Source organism: Nyctibius grandis, chromosome 7 (assembly GCF_013368605.1).
Source record: "Nyctibius grandis isolate bNycGra1 chromosome 7, bNycGra1.pri, whole genome shotgun sequence".
In the NCBI taxonomy this organism is placed as follows: Eukaryota; Metazoa; Chordata; class Aves; order Nyctibiiformes; family Nyctibiidae; genus Nyctibius; species Nyctibius grandis.
Window position 1 is genome coordinate 19758152 of NC_090664.1, and position 21645 is coordinate 19779796.

At 42.0% G+C, this 21645-nt stretch overlaps 1 protein-coding gene across 5 annotated transcripts in view; it reads right to left on the reverse strand.

The window, feature by feature from the left end:
• CREB5 (cAMP responsive element binding protein 5) overlaps positions 1-21645 on the reverse strand; it is a 255677-nt gene that overhangs the window by 53386 nt on the left and 180646 nt on the right. For all 5 annotated transcript variants that reach the window (XM_068405096.1, XM_068405092.1, XM_068405094.1 and 2 more), the window contains 2 exons: positions 16487-16613; positions 14235-14345 (listed from right to left, as the gene is read on the reverse strand). In XM_068405096.1, coding sequence (XP_068261197.1) covers positions 14235-14345; positions 16487-16613 — 238 coding nt within the window. The remainder of the gene's footprint in view (positions 1-14234; positions 14346-16486; positions 16614-21645) is intronic.

Here is a 21645-nt window from a genome sequence, read left to right on the forward strand (position 1 = left end):
ATCTTTTAAGCATCTTTTGCTCTTTCCAAGTATTTCTAATAGAGGCAAGACACTTCTTCAGTGCCTAATTCTCCACTGTTCTTTTAGCAATCACCAAAGAGACTATATATATATATATATATGTAGATACATGTTGTTATAGAATGAAAGGTAGGAGGACTGATCTAAATGCATCAGAAGTCAAGAAAGCTAAGCTTTTAAGCCTATGAGGTGTCAAAGCCTGCTCAGCGTTTACACGGTGTCAGAGCAAAGCACAGAGCATGGACCTGCTTGGGAGCAGACACAGGGTGCAAAATGAATCTGGGAGGACCACAAGTCCAGTGAAGTTCATAGAAAGGCTTTGTGCATGCCACAGTGCATCAATAATGTACCTTTTGTTAGATGTAATAAAGTCTTGGCAAAGACAGGTGATGACTCAGGAAGCACAAACAAAAATAGAGTGTCCGAAAATGTAACCAAAACAACTCCAGCCCGTTTCAAGTTTAAAAGAAATACTACCAAAATCTAAAGCAACGTCTGGCAACTAGTCTCCCCACCACCCCAATGTAATTCTGACTGTGCACCATAAGTGTTTAGAGATGGCTTTAGCAAAGTCCAAAGGCCATCAAAGACAGACAGTTCAGAGCTCCTACCCTGAGAGAGCTCACGGATCATTTCTCCCCTAAGGAAGCTTCTGAATATAGAGCAGAAACACCCTCTGTGAAATTTCCAGAATGGAAACCAAAATATTTCTCTGAGGATATTTCTCCTCTGCTCTTGGGCTGGTAACCTGATGTGCACCTTCTCACTTGAACTTTCTTCTCTGGGCACTGGTATGGGCGCAGCCGGTTGGGTTGCTGACCGTGCAGAGGGTCTCAGGGCAGCTGGGGTGGCTGGCTCACCTCTGAAGGCAATTCAGGCAACTCTGATTTATTTTACATTTTAAACAGACCACAAACATGGACATAAGAAGTTACCACATCTCAGCTGAGGGAACAGGTTAGGCTGTTCAGCCTCCATCCTAAGAGCGTGTCTGACTGTGCGTCAACGAGAGGGCTCCACCGTGCCGCGTGGGTGAGGACTGAAAACTCTGCGGGTGCCGTTCGGAGCTGACACAGGAGGCGTTAGCCTCTCCTGTGCTGTTGGGTCTCATGTTGCAGAAGGGTGTGGAGATGGCAGGCAATGTGGAAAGCAGTGGTCAGTGTTGGGCGTTCTTCATCTCCTACGTGTTGCTAATGGGTAGTATTGCAAGCAAGGTCAAATACCTGAAGTCAAAGGACACTGTTTCTGTACGTTCTGGATGGGGCTTTTACAGTTGCCCTAACTGAAAATGTGGCTTTTCATATTCATTTGAAGAAAACAAACACATACTACTAATAACTTAAGAGTCATCAAAAAGTACTAGGCTATTAATAAATCACAGTGACATGTCTCAGTAAAGCTTTGGAGACAGAAACACCAGTGGAAGACTGTAAGGTTTTATAGCGGTGGTGTCCCTAGGCCAAATACATCCTTCATGAAACTGTACTAACACCATTAAAGTCACCCCAAGGATGAATTAGACTCATTACATCTTACATTACATAATGAAATCTGTATAGGGGAATTTCTTACAGTTTTACTGCTACAGCTTCTAGTGTTAAACAGGATTTATACGTCTCTAACTTAAAATGAAGTTTTAAAAGTATTTTAAGGCATACATCACCCAGACTACGTAAAACTAATTGGTGAAATAGGTTTCTAAAACATACATGCTTTGGTCTTTGGCCTGGGCTGTTTCATAGCATTGCTATCTGCTGTTAAATTGCGGTCGAAGTCCCACTCAGGACAAGATTGCACTTTCGAGCTGGAAGAAGTGAGCCCTAAGAGATGAGAACATAAAAGCTGCTGACATCTTGCAATCTCCAGAGAACAAAAAGCAAGTACAGTCCCCATGGCCAACGATAAAATGAGCCATTCACACCCTGAAAAACTCTTCCCAGCAAAGCCGTTTGAAGCTGTCTTCTTTTAGATACAGCAGAAATAAAATGCAAGGCACAGAACGTGTCCTTCCCACTATGGGTCAAACCTGGGTAAAACGGGGTACATCCAATGAACCTGAAGGAGGAGGTGAAGTAAGACTGCCTGTACGGTTGCAAGCTCTAGGCTGCTTTCGAGCCTCCAGAGTAGAGCTCAGCTTGACATTGAAAAGCTTTGTAGAGGTTGGTCATTCTCTCAAACTTGACACAGTCATAAATCCAAGGCGCTGTGCAGCCAGGCACAGAGTTGTTTTTTTTTCAGGATGAGAACACATCTGAAACAACATGCTCAGACAGTATGGTATTATTTACTTACAACTGAGCTTAGGAGATCGGGTAGCAGCCTCAGAAATTATCCCAGTTATTTGAAATTGCAGTATAGCGTACAAATTCTGTCAGGAGAGAGGAGTGCAAGAGGCAGAGCGGTGGGAAAAATTAAGATGGCTTTTTTTTTAATAAAGCAGAATGAACCAAGACAAGTATTCAAAAATAAGTTACTAAAAACCGTTTTATAAACTAGCTTTAAAATCTTTTAATAGCATTAGCTTACCTTCTGTTGTGTCTGAAGAAATATATATGAACCAATAATGTTCTCATGAGATTTCATTACTGAAAAGGCTCATTAGAAAAGGCATTAAAATACTAATTACCTCATAAACTATTTAGTTGTGTACCCACTGGGATAGTACTTACGAGTGCTCAAGCTCTTCATAGATCCAGCTAATCAATTAATGCTCATTACAACCAGAAGCGTATGCAGACTGCAGAATGCAGGAGAAATAAATAAGTCAGAAGTTAGCAAAGAAAGTGACTTGGCTGTAATTGAGCCTTCCTTTGTAACACAACTACGATTTAATTTTAATCAGCCTTTTTGGTACTTCTGGTAACATGACTCTTCTTGTCTCAAGAATCTCAGCTATTGTTATTGCTCCTTGAAGTACATAATTTATTATGTGAGATACATGAAATGCTACATGGAGATTCAAGTGGACAGGTATAGTGTTATATATTCTCATACACACTGATACCATGCTAACATTACCTACTGGGTGTGTAAACGAAGAGGAGAAGGGCTTGGGGGGGTGTGTCTTGGGTGGTTTTCTCCTTCAAAGAAGAGGAGCAGCCACAGAGACACAGAGGCACTGCCGGCTTTCCTGCACGTGCTCCCACAGAAAGCAAAGCCCAACACCATTGGCTGCCTACCCTCTGTCAAGGCTCGGGATGGGGCAGGAGACGTCTGCCAGTGAGAACTGGGCTCTCAGGGTGTTTTACAAACACCATGGAGGAAGGGGTGCTGCTTTATGCCCTGCAGAGACCGCACATATGCTCCTTCACTTCAGGAGCACCAGGACCGCAGACCCTCTCTCCTCACTGGACATGGCAGCCCAGTATTGACACTGGAAGCGCCTGGAGCCTGGATGAAGTCTGCTGGGCTCCTCTCCTTGCCTTTTGCCTAGGCCCCTTCAGGTAGGCTTGTGGCGTACGTGCTGTCACCATTAGCCTTGCACGGATATTGGTCCATCACTCGTGATGCTAACATCCCACGGAGGAACAAAGGATGGAGATCGACCTGCAGGCAGCCCATGACTTCAGGCAAATGCCATTTCCCAACCACGTGCACATTATGATTTCTCCTGTCCTGTAACAGCCAGGAGGCTGGCAGTTGTTTCTGAAAGAAAGACACATCAGGAAATGTAGTCCTCAGCATGATCTACAGCATCTCTAGTTAAAGACATCCAGGACAATCCTGGTTGCTTACCATCCCCTGCACACATGCCGCTCAAGAGAGCTTCACTTCTGCTTGTGACCTTAAAATCTCTGCAGAAAGATCTTACATGCTCCAGAGAAATACATGTTCATGGTCTCTGTTGTTTTCACTGTAGAGGGGACAAACCAAAGACGGGAACTAGTAAAGTGAGGAACTTTAGAGCTACTTCATCCAGCTGGTCATTGCCCAGGTTGTGGTGGTCAGGAGCCCTAGGGCTAGCCTAGCTCCTCTTCTAGGAGGAAAGCACATGCTGGATGGGTACTACAAGTCACAACTATGTTATTTGGATTTTTTGTGGGCAGTATTAAACTAGCACCATAGATACCAGTTTTACCAAGACCAGCATAAACACATTTTGAATTTTAAGTGTAGTAGAAAGGGAAGTTTTACTTCCTAAAATCTTTAAAATGGGATCAAGCTACCTTGTTTTCTGAAATGAAGGGTTTGGGTATCCTTGGACAATCCCAGTAACCACAAATTTCACCAAGGGCAATTAATTCCTATTTTAATCCTCAGCAGTGATGCAGTTACACCAGTTTTTGCATAAGCTCTAGATTACCTTTGGGAACTGACTATGCAACTAATTCAAACATTGCTTGGATCAAGTTTCCAACCAAACTAATCCACCACTAATATCCTTTAGAAGACTGACAAGTCTCTGCAAATTGATGTAGCAGAAGAAATTTCCCATGCTTCGTGCAAATGGTAGTCATCCTAAATGTTAGCAAGTGGTTTTTGGATAACACACATGGATTTTCAGTTATTTACTGTTTTTCAACATTCTGAAGTATTTCAGGAAAAGCGGTTTCTTAACAGAAGATAAGGTAATGCACAAATAAACAGATGGACAAAGTTAGCCAAATAGGCAGAGATAAGATTATGCTTACACAGTAAAACTGCGTGGAATGAAGGAGGAAAAAGAACCATCAAAACCACAGAAAAGAACAAAATTACACCCATGCACATGTGCACAAACACACACACGTGCAGACGTCTGACCAAGAAAGCTGGAGCTCTTCAGGTTGTTAGCTGTTACTGTTGCCTACCACTGTCTCTTGTTTAAATGAAGTACTCAGAGAGTCCAGATTTTGTACACATCCAGATATGAATGTTTTGGCAGGATTTTTTAATTTAAGAGGATTCCTAGAAGATGAATTTAAAGCAATACCTGTTACAAACCCCCAAATACATAGTTCTCTCTCTCTCTCTCTCTCTCTCACACACACACACACACGCACACTGCACGCCAACACTAGCCTTCAGAGTAGCTGCACACATCCATCCAATGGAAAGCAGATCAGGACTTCACCCACCCTCATCCTGGGTATCTCCTGGCTGCTATGTTGGTAGCCAAAACAAAAGTTCACGCTTAACCTCATGCTAAAGAGCCTCTGTTAACAGTCGGGGAACATAGTCCATCCTCTTTACATACATTTCTCCTGAACCACAAGCAGCACATAAAGCAGACTCTAGTCAAATCCAGTAATGATGCTAGGTATTTTGGGAAGAAAAAAAAAAAGGAAAAAGTTGGCACAGTAAGGCAAATGTCATACTTTGGTGTATAGTGGTGTTCTGTCAGAAGCCAGACATATTAAAAATATTTACATAATTTAAAATAATTTGTACAGGTCTAGTAAAGTCTATTTTGGGCTTTGGGCTTTAATAAAAGTTTAAACATTTGCTAGATCCCATTGGACTTCATGTGTAACCTTGGCATTTGAGGGCAGTATTGATATGCCATTACTAAACTTTTCATATTAGTATGAGTGTGAACTGAAATACCATAATAAAAATATAACAATATTTCTTGCGACTTGAAAACAGCCCTGGACTTTATATGTATTTCCAGATGGGAAACTAAAAATATACTCTATGTTTGCACATGTATAGTCAGAGATGGCTTTTAGTCTAATTTAAACATTCCAGAATAATGTGGCCTAAATATAATAAAATGAATCATCCATCAGTTTCAAAGAAATATCTGGCAATTTTTTAATATGAATCATTAGGAACAGGTACCAATACCTGTCACTGACTGATATAGGAGAGTCAAAAACTTCCAGTGATTTTTTGGTATGATGAATCAATTATAAAAATCTCCTGATAATATTTTGGGGCTTAGAGAAAATAATTTATCTTTAAATATTATGTAATGAACACCTATAGGAACCAGAGTTGAAACATTAAGTTAGAAAAAGTTCATATTAGATGCTGGAAGAGTTGGCAAAACACCAGTGAGCGAAAAGACGAGGTAAATACGTACTGTATTCTAAATAAAAGAATAATATTAAAACTAAAAGCCAAAACCAACAAAATGCTTACCTGGCAGTATCAAACTGTGAAAGGGGCAGAGCTTGCCTAAAGGAAAATTTTGAGATAAGTATAAAATAGGTCCTCAGCTGATGCAAAAACCACACAGTTCCTTTGAAGTCAATGAATTTATACAGGTTTACAGCAGCTGAGGATCAGGGCTAAATTTTAGAAGTAATCTGACTATACCAAAAATGTTGCCTCTGATTTTTTAAAGCTAGAGGAGTATGAAATTCTATTTTAAGATGCTTATAGGGCTTGTTTCTGTTCTGAACACTTATTTTGGAAAATTAAAATGAGAGGAGAGGAGAGGAGAGGAGAGGAGAGGAGAGGAGAGGAGAGGAGAGGAGAGGAGAGGAGAGGAGTTGAGCTGCAATGAAAAGATGGCTATTTTGTTTTAAATCATTTTCAGTACACTGAAAAACAAAGCTACAGCAGTCCCGGCTGCCGTTTTTCTGTTTTACAAAAGCTTCATTTTTTTTTTTACTATGTAATTTTAAGTCCAAGCTTTCATGAATAAAAATGTAATATAACAAAGGTAACAATCCTAAATTAAAGTACTTCCACACTGATATTGTTACTAAATGAAGAATTTGATACTATCTTAAAATAAGATTTTTAGAACATTTTTAAATATGGTAATGAGTTGGTTTCAGTGTGACTTTAATATATAAAATAGGAGAAAAAATAGCACATCCATGACTAGAAGAGGGAAGTTTCACATAAACTAAATCCTATTCCTAAGTGACTGACAGTCTTTTAGTCAAATCTTTTAAAGTTCGTCTTTAGCTGGTCAAAGTCCATGTTCCCCCTGCCGCTGCAATACTAATGGGAAATGATTCCAGTTATATCAAGTATTTTGCTGTCTTCTTTGTAATGTAAGTCACTTTAAATGAGGTAAAGTATCTAAACCAGAGTAACTTGGAGGTGCCCACATCGCCAGAGAAATTGCTATCAGTCCTCAGTACACGAGCAACAAGCTGTGAGTAAAGATGGCTCAGGTGCCCTGGAGGGTTCGGTAGGGTCGGCTACACAGTAATTGTAGTATAAGGAGGATACAGAGCGCAGAGGACACAACCAACTACACTACATCCCATGCGGTCTGACTACAGAGCACATTTGGGAAGATTATGCATAGCATTTCATACACTAAAAGCTCAGATACACATTACTGGCCAGCAATTTGCTAGTAAAAACCGCAAGCAGAGCAAAGTTTGCTGCATAAGTGTTTCCAGGGTGGGAGACTCAGCCTGTCACAGTTGTTAAATTACCTCCTCGATAATTCTCTGAACATAAATAAGAGCAGTTGCACTAATGAACATCTGGAAGACAGTACATAACCCTTCACTGATGAAAAGTGTCGATGGCCATATCTGACAGAAGCAGCAACAAATGCTGTGAGCATTTCCTCAGACTGAACACAGCTTGTAGCAGTATTTCAAATATGCCTGTGATCTTAGAAGGAGCTGTGCAGAGGTATTCGTTAGTTCTGATTTGGATATGGTTGACATTATGTGAAAGTAAGTGCTCTCCTGAGCTTTCAGTGAAAGCCACGATGCCAGGGAAGCTGATCTCACAAGGCTTCCATCATCTCAGATGACAGAAGTCTCAGAAGATCAGTTAATTTTTGTCATTCTGAGCCAAAATCTCATCAGTAAAGTTCAGGAAATTTCAGGGTCATTAAATCCAAACAAAAACCGTCACCTTCATTTGGATTTGAATCCTAAATTTGAGCTTACACCCCCCCATGAGTTTGAGGAGTTCAGAGTCTCTCCATTCTTTCACTAGTCCTGAAAAAACATGGTATGTCAACAATTATATTGATTTTACCAATATTAATAATTAATATAAACTTGAAAAAAATACATATACATAAATTCTACTCAAACAGAAGTTGTGCCTTCTGGAAGTGGCAGCCAGAAATTCTTCTGTGCTTGTTTCAGCTCTTCCACTGACAAATTGTGTGGCCTCTAGTGAGTCACTTCACTTTTCTCTCTCAGTTCAACAATCTAAAATTATTTATCTCACAGGAACGCTATCATAATTAATAAACTTCTTCATTAGCTACTGTATAGTTTTTAGAAAATGCTTTTTAAGCCCGTCCATAAAGAAGAGATTTATTGCCATGAGAATTTTGCTTTCAGCTCTTGTGTCCTCAGTGGTTAAAATACGGAGCTGGTAAAGTGTGTAACACCATCCCCTCCGCCCCAAAGCCCATCGCTTGTCATGAGATGCACTCATACATCCCAAGCAAATGCTGGGCTTAATGTGCAATGGCCTGAAGTGCAAAACAACTTCCATTATTCGTGGCTTTTGCAAAAATCTTGGAAAGTGGAAGCTGTATATATTCCAAGCAAAAGACTGAAATATATCTTTGCAAAGTAGAACTTCCCTGTAACGCAACCTTGGTTTTATTTTTATAATTTCCTTTTTCCCTGGCTTCCCTACCATAAGGACTTTCTTTTACTTGCACCAGCTCCCACTGACACACAACTTTACACAAACAAAACCTTTTCTGGAAGGGACAGTTCAGCACCAAACAAGTCACCCTCACGTATATGGATGCATCTGACTTAAGTTTCTGAATCTTACAACACACAAAAGCCAGCAGTTCATGTGTTGGGCTAGATCATAGCTATACCAAGCAAATATTCGGATTGTATTTCAATTATTGCTATGGTTACAAAATCAGGGTGGCACTGGCGGGAAAAGGAGAAAGAGAAACAAATCTACAAAAATGGTAAATCCTCTGAGGAAAGAGGGGGTGGTGGAGAAACAGAGGGAAAGAGAAAGGGTGAGGGCTGGTGGGTGGGGAGAAAGCGAGGTCATTTTAACACCCAGCTGAATCAAGGCAAACAAAATAATAAAAATCCAAGTTCTTCTAGGGAAATAGTGCTGATAAGATCACTGCAGGATAAAGTGACACAAAGAAAGAAAAATGCACGGAATTGTTACGACTTGTGTCTGCAACAAGCAACACAATTTGTATGCACTCAGGAGAAGCGAGATCAAATATTCAGCACGTTTTTGCAGCAGCTATGAGTAACTGAGACGCCTTCCTTCTCCATTGCACCTACTGAGCCACTGACAGCTTAAGAAGAATTAGTTCCTACCCAGTCTAGTTCATAATCCAGCACTTAGGCATGACGGGTACAAGGTCCCGTTTCAGTAAACAAAACAAAATTATGATTAGCTTCACCCATCACGGTAATACCTTAATCCACAGCAAGGCACACTGTCTGCAGGCAAAGCTACTGCCAGGGGGGTACTTGAAAGCGTAGATCAGGAGCACACTGAAAGGTTGGCTTTGGGGACTTCAAAACATAAGTGCAAATGTAACAGCAGATACAATTTCAGAACAGTGAGTTTTGTCAGGAGGCAGAAGCACCGTCTTTTTTAACTACTTAACAGTCCCTTCCTTGAAAACATTTCTCAGTTACCAATACAGGAAACTTTGACACAACTCTTTTTTTTTTTATATTGGAAGGCTTCCCTTTGCACATTTCTTTTTCCTTTTTTATTGCTTTATTGTGATGGACAAGATAAGCAACTGCTGTTAAAAACTCTGCAGAGATTCAACATTTTTCTTTCTGCTCAGTAGTCCAGAATCTGTGTGAAGAAAAGTGTTCTGGCCCTGAAGCACTGCGTGTTGCTCTACTAAAGCAACTCCTTTCTCAGCCAACTTGATAGGAAAACACAGACTTCAAACCATTTATTATATTTAACAAAATTTCTTCAGTCATGAAGTGTTAAGTAGCTAAACCTAGAGCTTCAGTGTCTCTGATCCTTCCCAGACGGCCTGCGCTAGCCTCCTGCCTGAAACCAGTATGGAAACCTCGCAGACCTGGGCCTAGAGCTGGTACCCAGTGGAATGACCTTCCCAAGCTGTCTCAGGATGCCACTGTTGTTAGGGCAGCACTCTCATTTCCACATCCAATGACTGCTACAAGGGCTGAGCTGAGTACCAAATCAGGGCCAGGGGTAAGAACTCACTCCAGAAGTTTCTCCCTTTGCACCAGTTGCACCACCACAGCTCACGGGCACGGAAACGCACCTTAGTTGTAAAACAAGAAGCCGCAGAAGACTCCATCCAAACACAGACCCCAATCTGCACCTGAGGAAAGCTGGCCGCCTTTGCGGCAGAGCCTTTCCCGCTTGGTTGTTTCTGGAGAAAGCCAGCAGTGCCTGCCTGACAGCTGTACAAGATGCACCCAGGTCCCCGCAGACAGTCCTGCCTTTCGGCTGGAATGGAGAGCTGAGCGACACGTGGACCAGGATTTTCATAGCCATGAGTAGGATCTGGACCCTTAACTCTCATTAAGTCAAATAAAAGTTAGTGCTGATGACAACTGGCTAACGGCAACTTCTGATATGGAAATCATTTCTTTCTTCTTTGTAAGGAGCCATATACATTCTGTCAGGAAGGCAGGCACAGCCAAGCCACACGTATTACATTTTACTTAAATTTTATAAAACTACATAACCAGCGAGGGGCGGAGGGAGAAGGTAAAATAAAAAAAATTAACAGGTTGAGTCAAAAACTGTATTTTTAAGTTACATTATTTTCATTGCCAGCCTGCTTTTTATACCTCCTTTCAGAGCTCATAAATCTCTACAGGTAAAGATCAATGTCTTGCAAAATTCAGATAGAGAGGCATCAGTTCCACCAAAAGGACCTGCTGTCACGCAGACTTCCAGCAGTTCAGTGCACACTATTTATCTTTCACTCCGGTAATCCACACAGTGTTGCACTTCTGAGTTATAAAACCCTGAATACTCTGAAACTGCAAACCAAACTGTAGGTAAGCAGTATATTAAGGCAAAGGCACCGCCAACAATTCCGAGTTTATAATATTCTCAGCCTACTGAACCACATGTTAATATGCTGCACGTGCTGTTCTGCATATTTTCACCATGTACACTTAGAGCTATGTTTCCTCCACTTTCCAATGCAATATATTTTAATACAAAATCAATGTGCGTTTTTGGTGGGCAGCATAAAGGTTTTATCCACTCAGCTCTGAATCTAAGAAGAAAGCAGTATTGATTTAGATGTTCACTCATTCATTTACTAGGACAGTTTTAAAGCATTGGGTGATAACCTAATTGAGAGGCACACTGTGAGGGAAACTGAGATTGTTGTGATAAATTAAATCAGTTCTGGGATGTCATCTACAATACTTTTAATATTTGAAGTAACATTCTCCTGAAAAAAAATTAAACCAGGAAACGAGCATCTTGGGTGGCAGAATACAGCTTTCTATAAAAGTCAGGTAATACAAGCTGATTAAAATACAAATAGATATAAATTGCATATTATAGAAACATTAATGCAGCATACATTCTAGATCTGTGTGTGTATGTGTTTGTATATGTATGTATTAGACTGGCTTCCATTTCCTACTACAAACTGATCATGGACCGATTGAGGGTATGAATCTTTCGCCATCTATCTGCTTTCTCTAAAAAAACTTTCATCACACAGCATCCATACTGATATTATTTATTCATATTTACTTTACAGAAGCAAACTAAGCCACACGTGTCACCAAACAGTGTTACGACTGCTGCATACCAAACCATGCTTGCATTGCTTAGGTACGTACTTTTATGAGGCCAGAAGGGTTTAGTCTCACATCTGGGTCTCACATCTAGAGGAGCATGTCCTGCATTCTATCATGTAGGCACAAAGAAAATGCTGATCCATCTGCCATGGATTTGGATGTTTGATGAATCAGGCCCAAAGTCCCCCAAACTTCTCCAGTGACTGCAGTCATTAGCTGCAAGCAGCTTAGATGACTCTGCCTGGTCTTCAACACATAGATTCTTCGCAGAGTGGGGCCAGCCATAGAGATCATATGAAGTACTGCATGCACCAACAGTAAGAGCATTAGCAGAATTCGGGGAAATCTGAAATTCCTTCCTAATGCAGGATGCAATCCAGTAAGGTACTAAGCACGTTCAGTTTTGACTTTTTAAAAAAATTCACCAGAGTATGCAAAGTTTCATGCTTTGAGCACGAAGCAAAGTGAAATAGTTAATAATAAGAACAAACATGCCTGTAATACAGATGATTCAGATTTAAAATTCATGAACTTACATGTAAGAAATAATTTTGCTCTGAATGTTTCCTACATTTTTTCCACTTTGTGTTCATGCAGAGTATTGTTCATAGATTTGTATTCCTCAAAGCACTGGCTAAACGAAGAGGCTTTTTACATAATGTGTGCTCAAACACAAACGAAGTACAAAACTAGAATACAGAATATAAAAAAAAAAAGCATTTGAAAAGAAGAAAAGTCCTGCAGCTCTGAATTATGCCTCTTACTCTTAAGAGTTAATGCATGTGGATCTTTTCCACCTCTGGAAGTGTGGCAGAAAGGCCCTGAGAAGCAAAGGGGCTGTTTGTTCACTATACCGTGTTTTGGAACTGATAGCGATTTCTGTCTGAAAGAACTGTGCCTTCATACTTTATGTTTAGAGACAAAACCTGTTTATCCAGATTAAGAAGTAATTTGTATTAATGTACAGTTTCAGCTATTAAAGCACAGCATTCTCACCATATGCACCAATAATTTAATCTTGTTCTTAAGCAGCCTCACACTTCCAGTAAAAAAAAGGCAAGGGGTGGTGGGGGGAGAGTAAACTACAGAACCTTTAGTCCCCCAAACAGATGCCAGTTTTAGATTTATTCAGCCAAGGAGTATTTAACTTGGCTCAGCTATGCTTGAGTTGAAAAAACACTTGCCTATTCCAGAAAGTTTTTAACAAGCTCTGCTGCAGATGCTGTTGCCATTTGGCATGTCACTGTCACTGTGTGGTACAGCAGAGAGAGAACTCTTGACCACAGGTTTTCCTTGGCTGGGGGAGCCAGCGTTTTTGGCTATCGTTCTTCTTCTGGCCAACTGGCTGCATGTTTACGGAGTGTGGTTTTAGACGGGGTGTTAACAGAGGCTGGGTTAACAGCCTAACCCAGACCAACAGTGAGGCGAAGGCACAACCTATCCAATCTAAGAAAACAGATAGAATAAGCTCGTATATGTTGTTGCTCTTAACCAAGAGACTCTTGCATGCACCATACCTATAGATAAGAAGATATTTTTCTTTGCCTCAGGATAGATGACAACAACTTTAAAAGCTGTACCAGTCATGCAAAGTAGAAATATATAAAAACATGTGGTTGCTTAATCTTTGTCGGCTCGATTTCATTCTCTCACTTATGACAATTTTACCTTGGCGTAAGGCCACTGAAAGAAGTTCAGTGAAGTTACTCCTGTTTTCCACTATGATGAGATATCTTGAGAGGACAAAAACCCTACAGAGTTAAACTGCAAACCTCTTTCCACTAGCCAGCAAAGAGCAATTCTGAAACTGAAAAAGCCTAAGTGTTTCTACATTGATGAACTCAGTTCCAGGGTATTAGTGCTGAATCCCTCCATGAGAGTGTATATAAAGCTGGGGAAAGCTTACAAATGCCCACTTGCAGTTTAGTTTACCTACATTAATCCTACACCAGTACATACGCCTGAGAAGCGTTGACCTTGTAAGACATACAACAACTTTAAAAACCACTATGACATTTGACTCGTATAAGTAAATTATTTTTGTCCAAAATCTGACTCTTCTTTTTGACAGCAGCATCTTTGTTGCACTCAAGCAAAAGAAAATATCCCAGCTTTATATACATTGTTCGATCTGCTTTTCTAACATTTCTATTACCCTGACACATCATGCGCCTATCTGGGAAAAGCAAAGACTATGTAAACTCCCTCCACATCTGACACTTTTTACTTCACTGATTATTAACTGACAATTTTCTTTAAGCCAAGTTGTGGAGCACAGACACCATCAGAGAATCAGCCACACCATTCCCTTAAATTGTACTAATCTGCACTAAAAATCCTACTTAACACAGTACGGATCAGATAGCCCACTCTTCACTTCAGATCCTTCTCACTGAGACTTCAGCTAGGACTAGTAACATCTTGAAAGTTCATAGACTAAACTGACACAATGGCAATTTACTGCAGCATATTAAAAAAGAGTATAACATATGACTAAGAATGAAGTAAGCAGTGTCTGGCCACATCCTCCACTGTCTGGGTAACCAGTATGCAAGAGCAGTACAAGAAAAGAAAATTATTTTTTTCTCTTTTTACCATTTTGGCTTCTGAATGCATTGGGGGGACTTGAGGTGAAGCACACGGGTTATTGAGGTTTGGCCCCTGCATCCCCATGATGTTGGAGTTCATCGACATTTGTCGCTCCATCTTTTAACAGAAAAAGAAAAAAAAAAGGGTTTGAAAAGGTCTGGAGACATTTGCAAGAATTTACGCTCAGTTTCTATTTAAATGGACTCAGCTTTATTTCTTCAAGTCACGACCGGAAAAATAACAATCTGTGTTGTGAATTGCATGTGTGTCTGCACGCAGGCGTGTGTTTCATCAGAATCGGCCCTGAAAACTCACAGCCAGTTATAAAGAAAAAGGTTCTTTACTAAACAAATGTAGCAGCCACCCAGGTTTGCGCTTTTTTGTAATGATTTTCTCCCTTTCAGTATAACAACACTCGGAGTTAAGTGGTTTTAAAAGCATCACTGTATAAAATTGTGGCTTCCTCTGTCAGTGCAGCCCAACTTAGCTTGTTAAAAACATAAATAAAAATCTACAATCTCGAGTGCATGGAAAACGAGTTGGCTCTTTTTCCTTCACTTGGACTGCTCAGCTGAGGAGAGTTTTCCATATGTCTTGTAAGGGAAGCTTTCATATACTGCTGAGACAGCAAAAAACAAAGCAGAACTCCTCCTGGCTATTCTGGGCACTTTCTGCAAGCTCATCTCACTAGGCTGTGAGGGAGGGATACAATTTTCGAACAAAAGCTAATGGCAGTAAGCACTGGACAAAATAACTTCCTGGAGTGTCTTCCCCAAAAAGAGGCAAGCCCTGTCACACTGCTAGTCATTGGTAGGGGCAATAAATAGGGTGATGGTGCTGCTTTCAATCAGAGCTGACCATCCTGCCTTGCTTCAGGCCCATCCCCTGAATCTTAGGCTCATATGAGAAATAAGCTTTTGGATCCCCCTGAGATCATCCAAGTGGAGGAACTATTTTTTGTGTCCTGTGGTGGGGCAGTGACTCCCACCCCCATGATCCCAGCAAGCATGGGTGCTGGGCCTGGGGGAGACGTCAATATCCCACTGCCCGCTGGCAGGGAGAAGTTGCCTCCGCCATGTCCCCTCACCCTCTCCATGGGACAGGAGCAGCTCCCACTGCCATCTCCTTCGCAGCCCTTTCAGGAGGGCTGTGGGGCTGGAGCTGTGGCTGGGGCAGCCAGAGCTGATAGGGTCTGTCTCGCTCTCATGCTCACGTCTCCAGGGCTCTTGGCCAGAGCACACGTGCTTGTCTGCAAGCAGAGCTGCCTGAAGGGCTCCCTGGCAGCAACCAGGAGCCCCTGAGCTTACACTGAAGCAGGACGTTTGCTCCATTTCAGGTTCCTTAGGACTCATGCCAGAAAAAAACTGCCCACAGTGACATGTCTTATTTTTTTTTGTTGAACTTCCTGGTTGATATTCCAGGAAAGCCATATTGACAAGTTACTAATTAATAACTTACTAATGACTGCTCAAATAGAGCCAAATCTGAATCTTTGTAGCCCTGTGGAATGTCCCCCTTGCTCCAGCACGGCCAGACCAAGCAGTGCTTTCCTCCCTCCCATGGTCAATCACTCACAGGTTGTCCTCCAAACTAAACATCATGGAATGAAACAGAAACTTCTCCTTTCCCAGTCCCCTCTTCCCTGTGCTGTCCTTACTCATCTCCACCCCTTATCTGCCCAAATGTCTTATATTGAAAGGGTTGTTAAAATCATTTAAGAATTTGAAGGTACAATTGCAAATTGCACCCCTTTGTCTCCCAGAAGATGGGGAATGTTCCCAACTCCACAGAAATGAGTGGAAGATGAGCAGCGATCATGACCAAATTCTAATTAAGTGCAAGTTATCAAGCTGGAAAAGTAAGCCACATTTCTTTCTTGTTAGCTGGTTATCTCCCACAAAAGAGTTCTCTGGCATGTGCATGACTTTTCCAGTTTTGTCTAACTTGAGAAAAATCTTTTTATTCCAGCACAGACATACTGATCTCACCTACATGATCAAGGGTGAGAATCAGAAATTATAGTCTCACATAAACCGTTTCTAATCACTCTCACACTAATTAACATGCTATTAATTGTACCAGAAATACTCTTGCGTAAGATGAAGCAGAGAAAAAGGTCCAGCTTCCTTAGCTCATTGCACTTTGACTTCGTAGAAAATCCAGCAGACTTTCACCTCTGCATAGGCTGAACCAAGCAAAAAAACAACCTCCCCGCCACCCACTCCCCCCCCCAAAAAAAAACAAAACAAAAAACTTACAGGCATGAGTACAGCAGATGATCCAGGCATGGTGGGGTTGGGCAGGGTGCCAGGCATAGAGGCAGGCATGGGCTGTCTTTGTCGGTTGTGTAGGTGCAGTAGTGAAGACAGAGAACCTGGGACAGGCCTAGGAGAAAAGGAAAGCAAGCTATCATGGGCTATGGAGACCAAAAGAAGCCTTACTTTGCCAGCCATTGCTAGGCACAGGCAACACTAGACAAGCAGGCACAGATAAGCCCATCCAGCATTTGTCCTCTCCTGCAGAAATCAGTCGAATAGAAAGTTTTCAAGAAACAGACGAATCACCTTCCCTCTACTATTTATCAGTTAAAGCACCTGTACAGTTCATCTGATAGAACACGAATGTAAATGTAACAGCGGGTCTCAGTCTATGCACCTCTGCATTGTACAGTGGCCAGCAAAAGATTTCTACAGACAAAGCAGGAAAATTTCCTGGCATGCCACATCAGTGCATTGCTGTAAATTCAGCCCTCAGGGACAAAAATATCTGGCTGATAGTTTTGCAGACTATGACAGAAAATTAAACGCTCTTAAATTAACTTTGAAATTTTATCACCTGCAAATAAACTACTCTAAAATGAGTATTTCATCTCACTCTTGATATTCTCTCCTGTGAAACTCTACCAAGCCTTTGTTCCAAAGCAAGGTTCCTGATTTTACGAGTTAGCATGTCACCAGGGCACAGAAAAAGGGAAAAAAAAAAAAGAAAGAAAATTAGCAAAATTACATTCAGATTAAGTAGCTTGTAAAGGCAAAAAGTACAGACTATAAAAAAGCAGAGTGAATTATTTTGACAAAAGGAGTTCAAAAGATTTAAAAGGATTTTTCTAAGTGCACAGGGAAAAGAGTGCATGTGAGAAAGCAGGCCCACTCACAAAGAAGAAGAATCATAAAATCAATGGATTAAACAAAGCTGTGACTACTCTTTGAAAATAGCCTTTAAGAGTGTGGTCTTGGGAGTCAGTTAAATTAATGAGCTTTTTTTTTTTTTTTGCGTTTTGAAGAAGGTATGAGTTGCTTGAAATTTCGGGTAAATATAACTTGTCACCTTTTCAAAAAGCATGAAAATAAGAAAGCTTTCACATACAGTGTCTCAACATACATTGTCAGTACAAGTTAGTAGGTTACATTCTCACAGAGCAGGATGCTCTGCAGTATAGTACGTGGTTTACAGTGTTTATTAGGCAAGAGAGATACCCCTAAAAGTTATGAGGATTGGAGAGAAGGGGACATAGTCCGGGAGCTTGAAGAGCCTCTGCAGCAGGGAGCATGTAAAGAGTCTGAAGATGTTTGGAGCCTCTAAACATCAGGGTTGATTTTCAGCCTTGGCAGAAGCATCCTTTGCTTCAGTGACAAATCCACAGCTAACCACGAAAGCCTCAAAATCGGGCTGGGCTGGTCAGGGAAGCAGAGTCATAACCTCAGAGCTGTGAAGGGGAAGACAGTCACTTCTCCCACTTGGTCTGAACCATGTAACACCAAATGATGGAGATTTACTTCTTACCCCTCCAATTGTCAGCGATACTGGCAACCATGGATACATACACCCCTCCTCTAACTTTAGTGGTCACTTCCAGTTATCTAACAACAAGCAAAGAGGCCAAAGGCTGTGAGCAATGGGATTCACAGACATCCTATATGGACGACACCACATCCAGGCTCCCAAACTGGAGGTGCCTGTCTCATGGCAACACCAGCTTCTTCTGATCTGCAAGTCCCACCCTCTTCTGCCCAGAGCTCAAACCACCTAATCTCCTCTTCCCTAAAACTCCCCAGTATTTCCCATCCTTGGATTTTCAGTTCTTCAACCCTCCTTTCTTCAAGCCCGCACCCCTCAGAAACATTTCTGTCCCAACAAATGCCATCTCAAAGTCCTTGCCCTGCCCACTCCCTCGTACCCAGACACCTCGGCTCCTCCCACCCCTTTGCCCTCAGCTGCCCTCTCTTTAGCAGCTGCACATGACTGAACCCATCCTTTTGTCTTGGTTTTCCATGGAGAGAAAAAGCCTGTGTTTGAAGGATGTTTTAAAAATCCTCCCAGACACATACAGTACTTATTCAGAAGGGGGAAAAAAAAAACCAAAACCAACAACAAATGTATCTCAGATACAGACCAGAAGCTCTTCCTATGCCTCCCTGGTTATCTGCTGATGGAGGAATAGGATGTACTTTACATCTTCGCACACCCCCCCGACAAAGAAACTCAAGACATTGTCTCCCAAATACATGGTATAATTCTGTGAGAGGGTGCAAGAAGCGCTGTGAGGGAGCATGAATCAGCTTCTGGGACTGGGGACTCCATGGTCAGCTAAGCCTGGGGAGCTGTGGAGGTGGTGTAAGTGGAATGGATGTAGTGCAGGAAAAATGAGCTCAGAAAATATACTTAAAGTACACAGCCTCTGACCCATCCTCCTCTCCACTTAAAACACAGCTGCTCCACGTACCAGCACTCATTCACACAAGAGGACTGACAAATCATTAGGACAGGGTCAAAAAAGCACAAAAAGAAGATTCAGTGGTACTTTGAAAAGAAAAAAGCAGGGAGATATCAGGCTGAATGTGAGGAGGAGAACCATCTCAGTTTAGTTTTCAGAGGCTGTGGTGACCCTCACAAGTAGAGTCCACTTCCCACTGGCCCATCCTCACAGCCCTGCAGAGCAGCAGACAACACGATCTATCTTTTCGCTCCAAGTCCATGCGATGGCCACCAGATTGAAGGGCTGAGACCCCCATGCTGGGGGGGCTGAGGAGCAGAACAGGGTGTGCTGCAGCCCCTGCTGGGGACACACCCTGGGTTTCCTCCCAGGAGAGGGGCAGGGAGGAGCGGGCAGGAGAGGAGAAAGTGCTGGTGCGCTCTCACGCTTGTCCTGGGATGAGACTGAGGTATGCACCCACCTGCCCACCGGAGCTTTGGAGCCCTCCGGGTCCACCGGCTTAGACACAGCCTATGTGCTGGCTAACAGAAGCAACGCATTCAATAAAAGTATCACTTGAGTTTTCAGTGGGACCAAAGTAAAACAAGTACCATGACAACAGCCCCCCCATTTAGTCATTCTGAGACTGTCCCACATATAGACCTTTTGTACAATTCATCAGTTTCATAATAAGCTTAGGTGTTAGGCTGTTTGACAGAAACTTACTTTGGCCTGACCTATGCAATTTGTGCAAGTGATTCTCAAGGGATTGCATGGTTTGAGTTTTGCTTATATGTTCCAGAGCTAAAAAACATTCCAAAATTGCTTTAATGAGTTTGGGGATATGGGACTTGGGCAAAAGGGAATTATTGGTATTTATTAAAATGGCAAAGAAGCTTCCTTGCTGTCCCCAGTTTAACCTTTAATGCTGCTTCACTTTGGGGGTCTCCATATGCTTTATTCTTAGTTAGAGGAAAAAAAATCCTCAGTAGTTCAGGTATTTTTTCTTGCTACACTCCTGCTAGTCTGTTCCCAGGTGTGTTTTTGCAAAGAGCTGCAGAGTGGTCAGAGAAACCTTGTGCTTCAAGGTTGACCCTCTTTGTCAAAAAGTCTCCACCGCTCCTGCCACCAGTAAAAGTGCTACATAATGCACACCAGACTCCGCTCCCCATCGGGGAAGCTGACATTGGCCAGTACTCACGGATACTTCTATTGCTTCCACATTGAATACAGGTCATCGATTATCATGCGCTCACGCGCACTCACTCGCACAGAGCTCAGGGAACGTGTATGGCACAGAACCGTACAGGCTGAGATACTCAATTTGTCTAAGACATTTATTCTCCTTCCAAGGACAACACAATCTCTTTTGTTGTTGCTTTCTATCCTGCAGCACAGAAAGTCAGTGAGAGTTTATAATTGTTATTTTTAATGTTGGACACGTCAACTCTGCCCCTCTCTTTCTAAATGCTGAGGAGGTGCTGCCTGCAGCCTGTCAGTCAATACTGCTGACTGGGGGATATTAATTCCTTGGTACCTGTGTTGCTAAATAAACAGGGTTGTTGGGCAAACAGCCCACAAATAAAGGGCAGATAAGATAGAGAACTGGCAAGTGCCCAACTTCACTAAAAACCTGGCCATCTGTGGGGTTTTTTCCAACTTTAAGATTTTTCATCATGTTCCAGCAGGAGCCTGCTGTTGGACATGATGGGGTCTCAGTCAGCATTTGTACACTAGCTCTTTAGCCGTACGTGGCCTGGATGGATAGCATTACAGTGGCTTAGTAAAATACCACGTGTTAGCCAAGCTGCTCTAAGTGACCATGTTGGCTCCCCTCCCTCTGCATGGTCGTGCTAACACCGTGAGTCATCCTTACTAACATTTAAGCAGATGGGCGGTACCCTGCTAAGCCATGGTGACTCGATCACGTTCCATCATATGACTCTACCCAACGATTAAAGATAACTCCACTAATGTAATCAAATATCTATGATATATACTTCGCTATGTGCCTTCTTGATTAACACCAAATATTCTGTCTGCTATGATGCAACACCTATCTGACCCAGTTTTCTAGATTGTCTGATGACTAAACACCACATTCGTCTATTAAAAGACTAGGCTTCCCATAACTTGTAGTCTTCAAGGACAGTTTCTGCAGATGACAATTTGCTGCTGAGGTCTCATGAGATTAGGTTCATATTGACCTAGACCATTCAAGGCTATGTGCAGAAGAACTGATGCTATTTAAAGTATCACTGCAGTGTGTTTTCTATTATGGCAAAGCACTCCAGGTCACTGGGTCTTACCATGACCTCCCTCCTGCTCCTTACTCTCCTGAATGTAGCATTCATGCAAGGTCAGCAAGAATAACTACACCACAATCCAGTTTGTTCTATTTTAGTTAGTTTTGGTATGGAAAAATTAAAGCCGTAAGTCTATGGAGTTGCACTGGAGCAAAGGAACTCATCTCTTGACTTTCTATGGCCTGCAGACCTAGACAGCTCACACAGGAGCAGCCCACAGGTGGCTGGTTGTGCTGTGGCAATTTGCCATGTTGGGTCAGCACTGGCTCAGGCATTTCTGTACCATGCTCCAGTTATGCAACACAGACTTGCCCAGACTTCCATCATTTTTATATATATGTACATATATATATGCACGTATATACATATATATTTATTACAACAGTGCCTAGAAGCCTTTGTTTAAAAACTGTAGGTG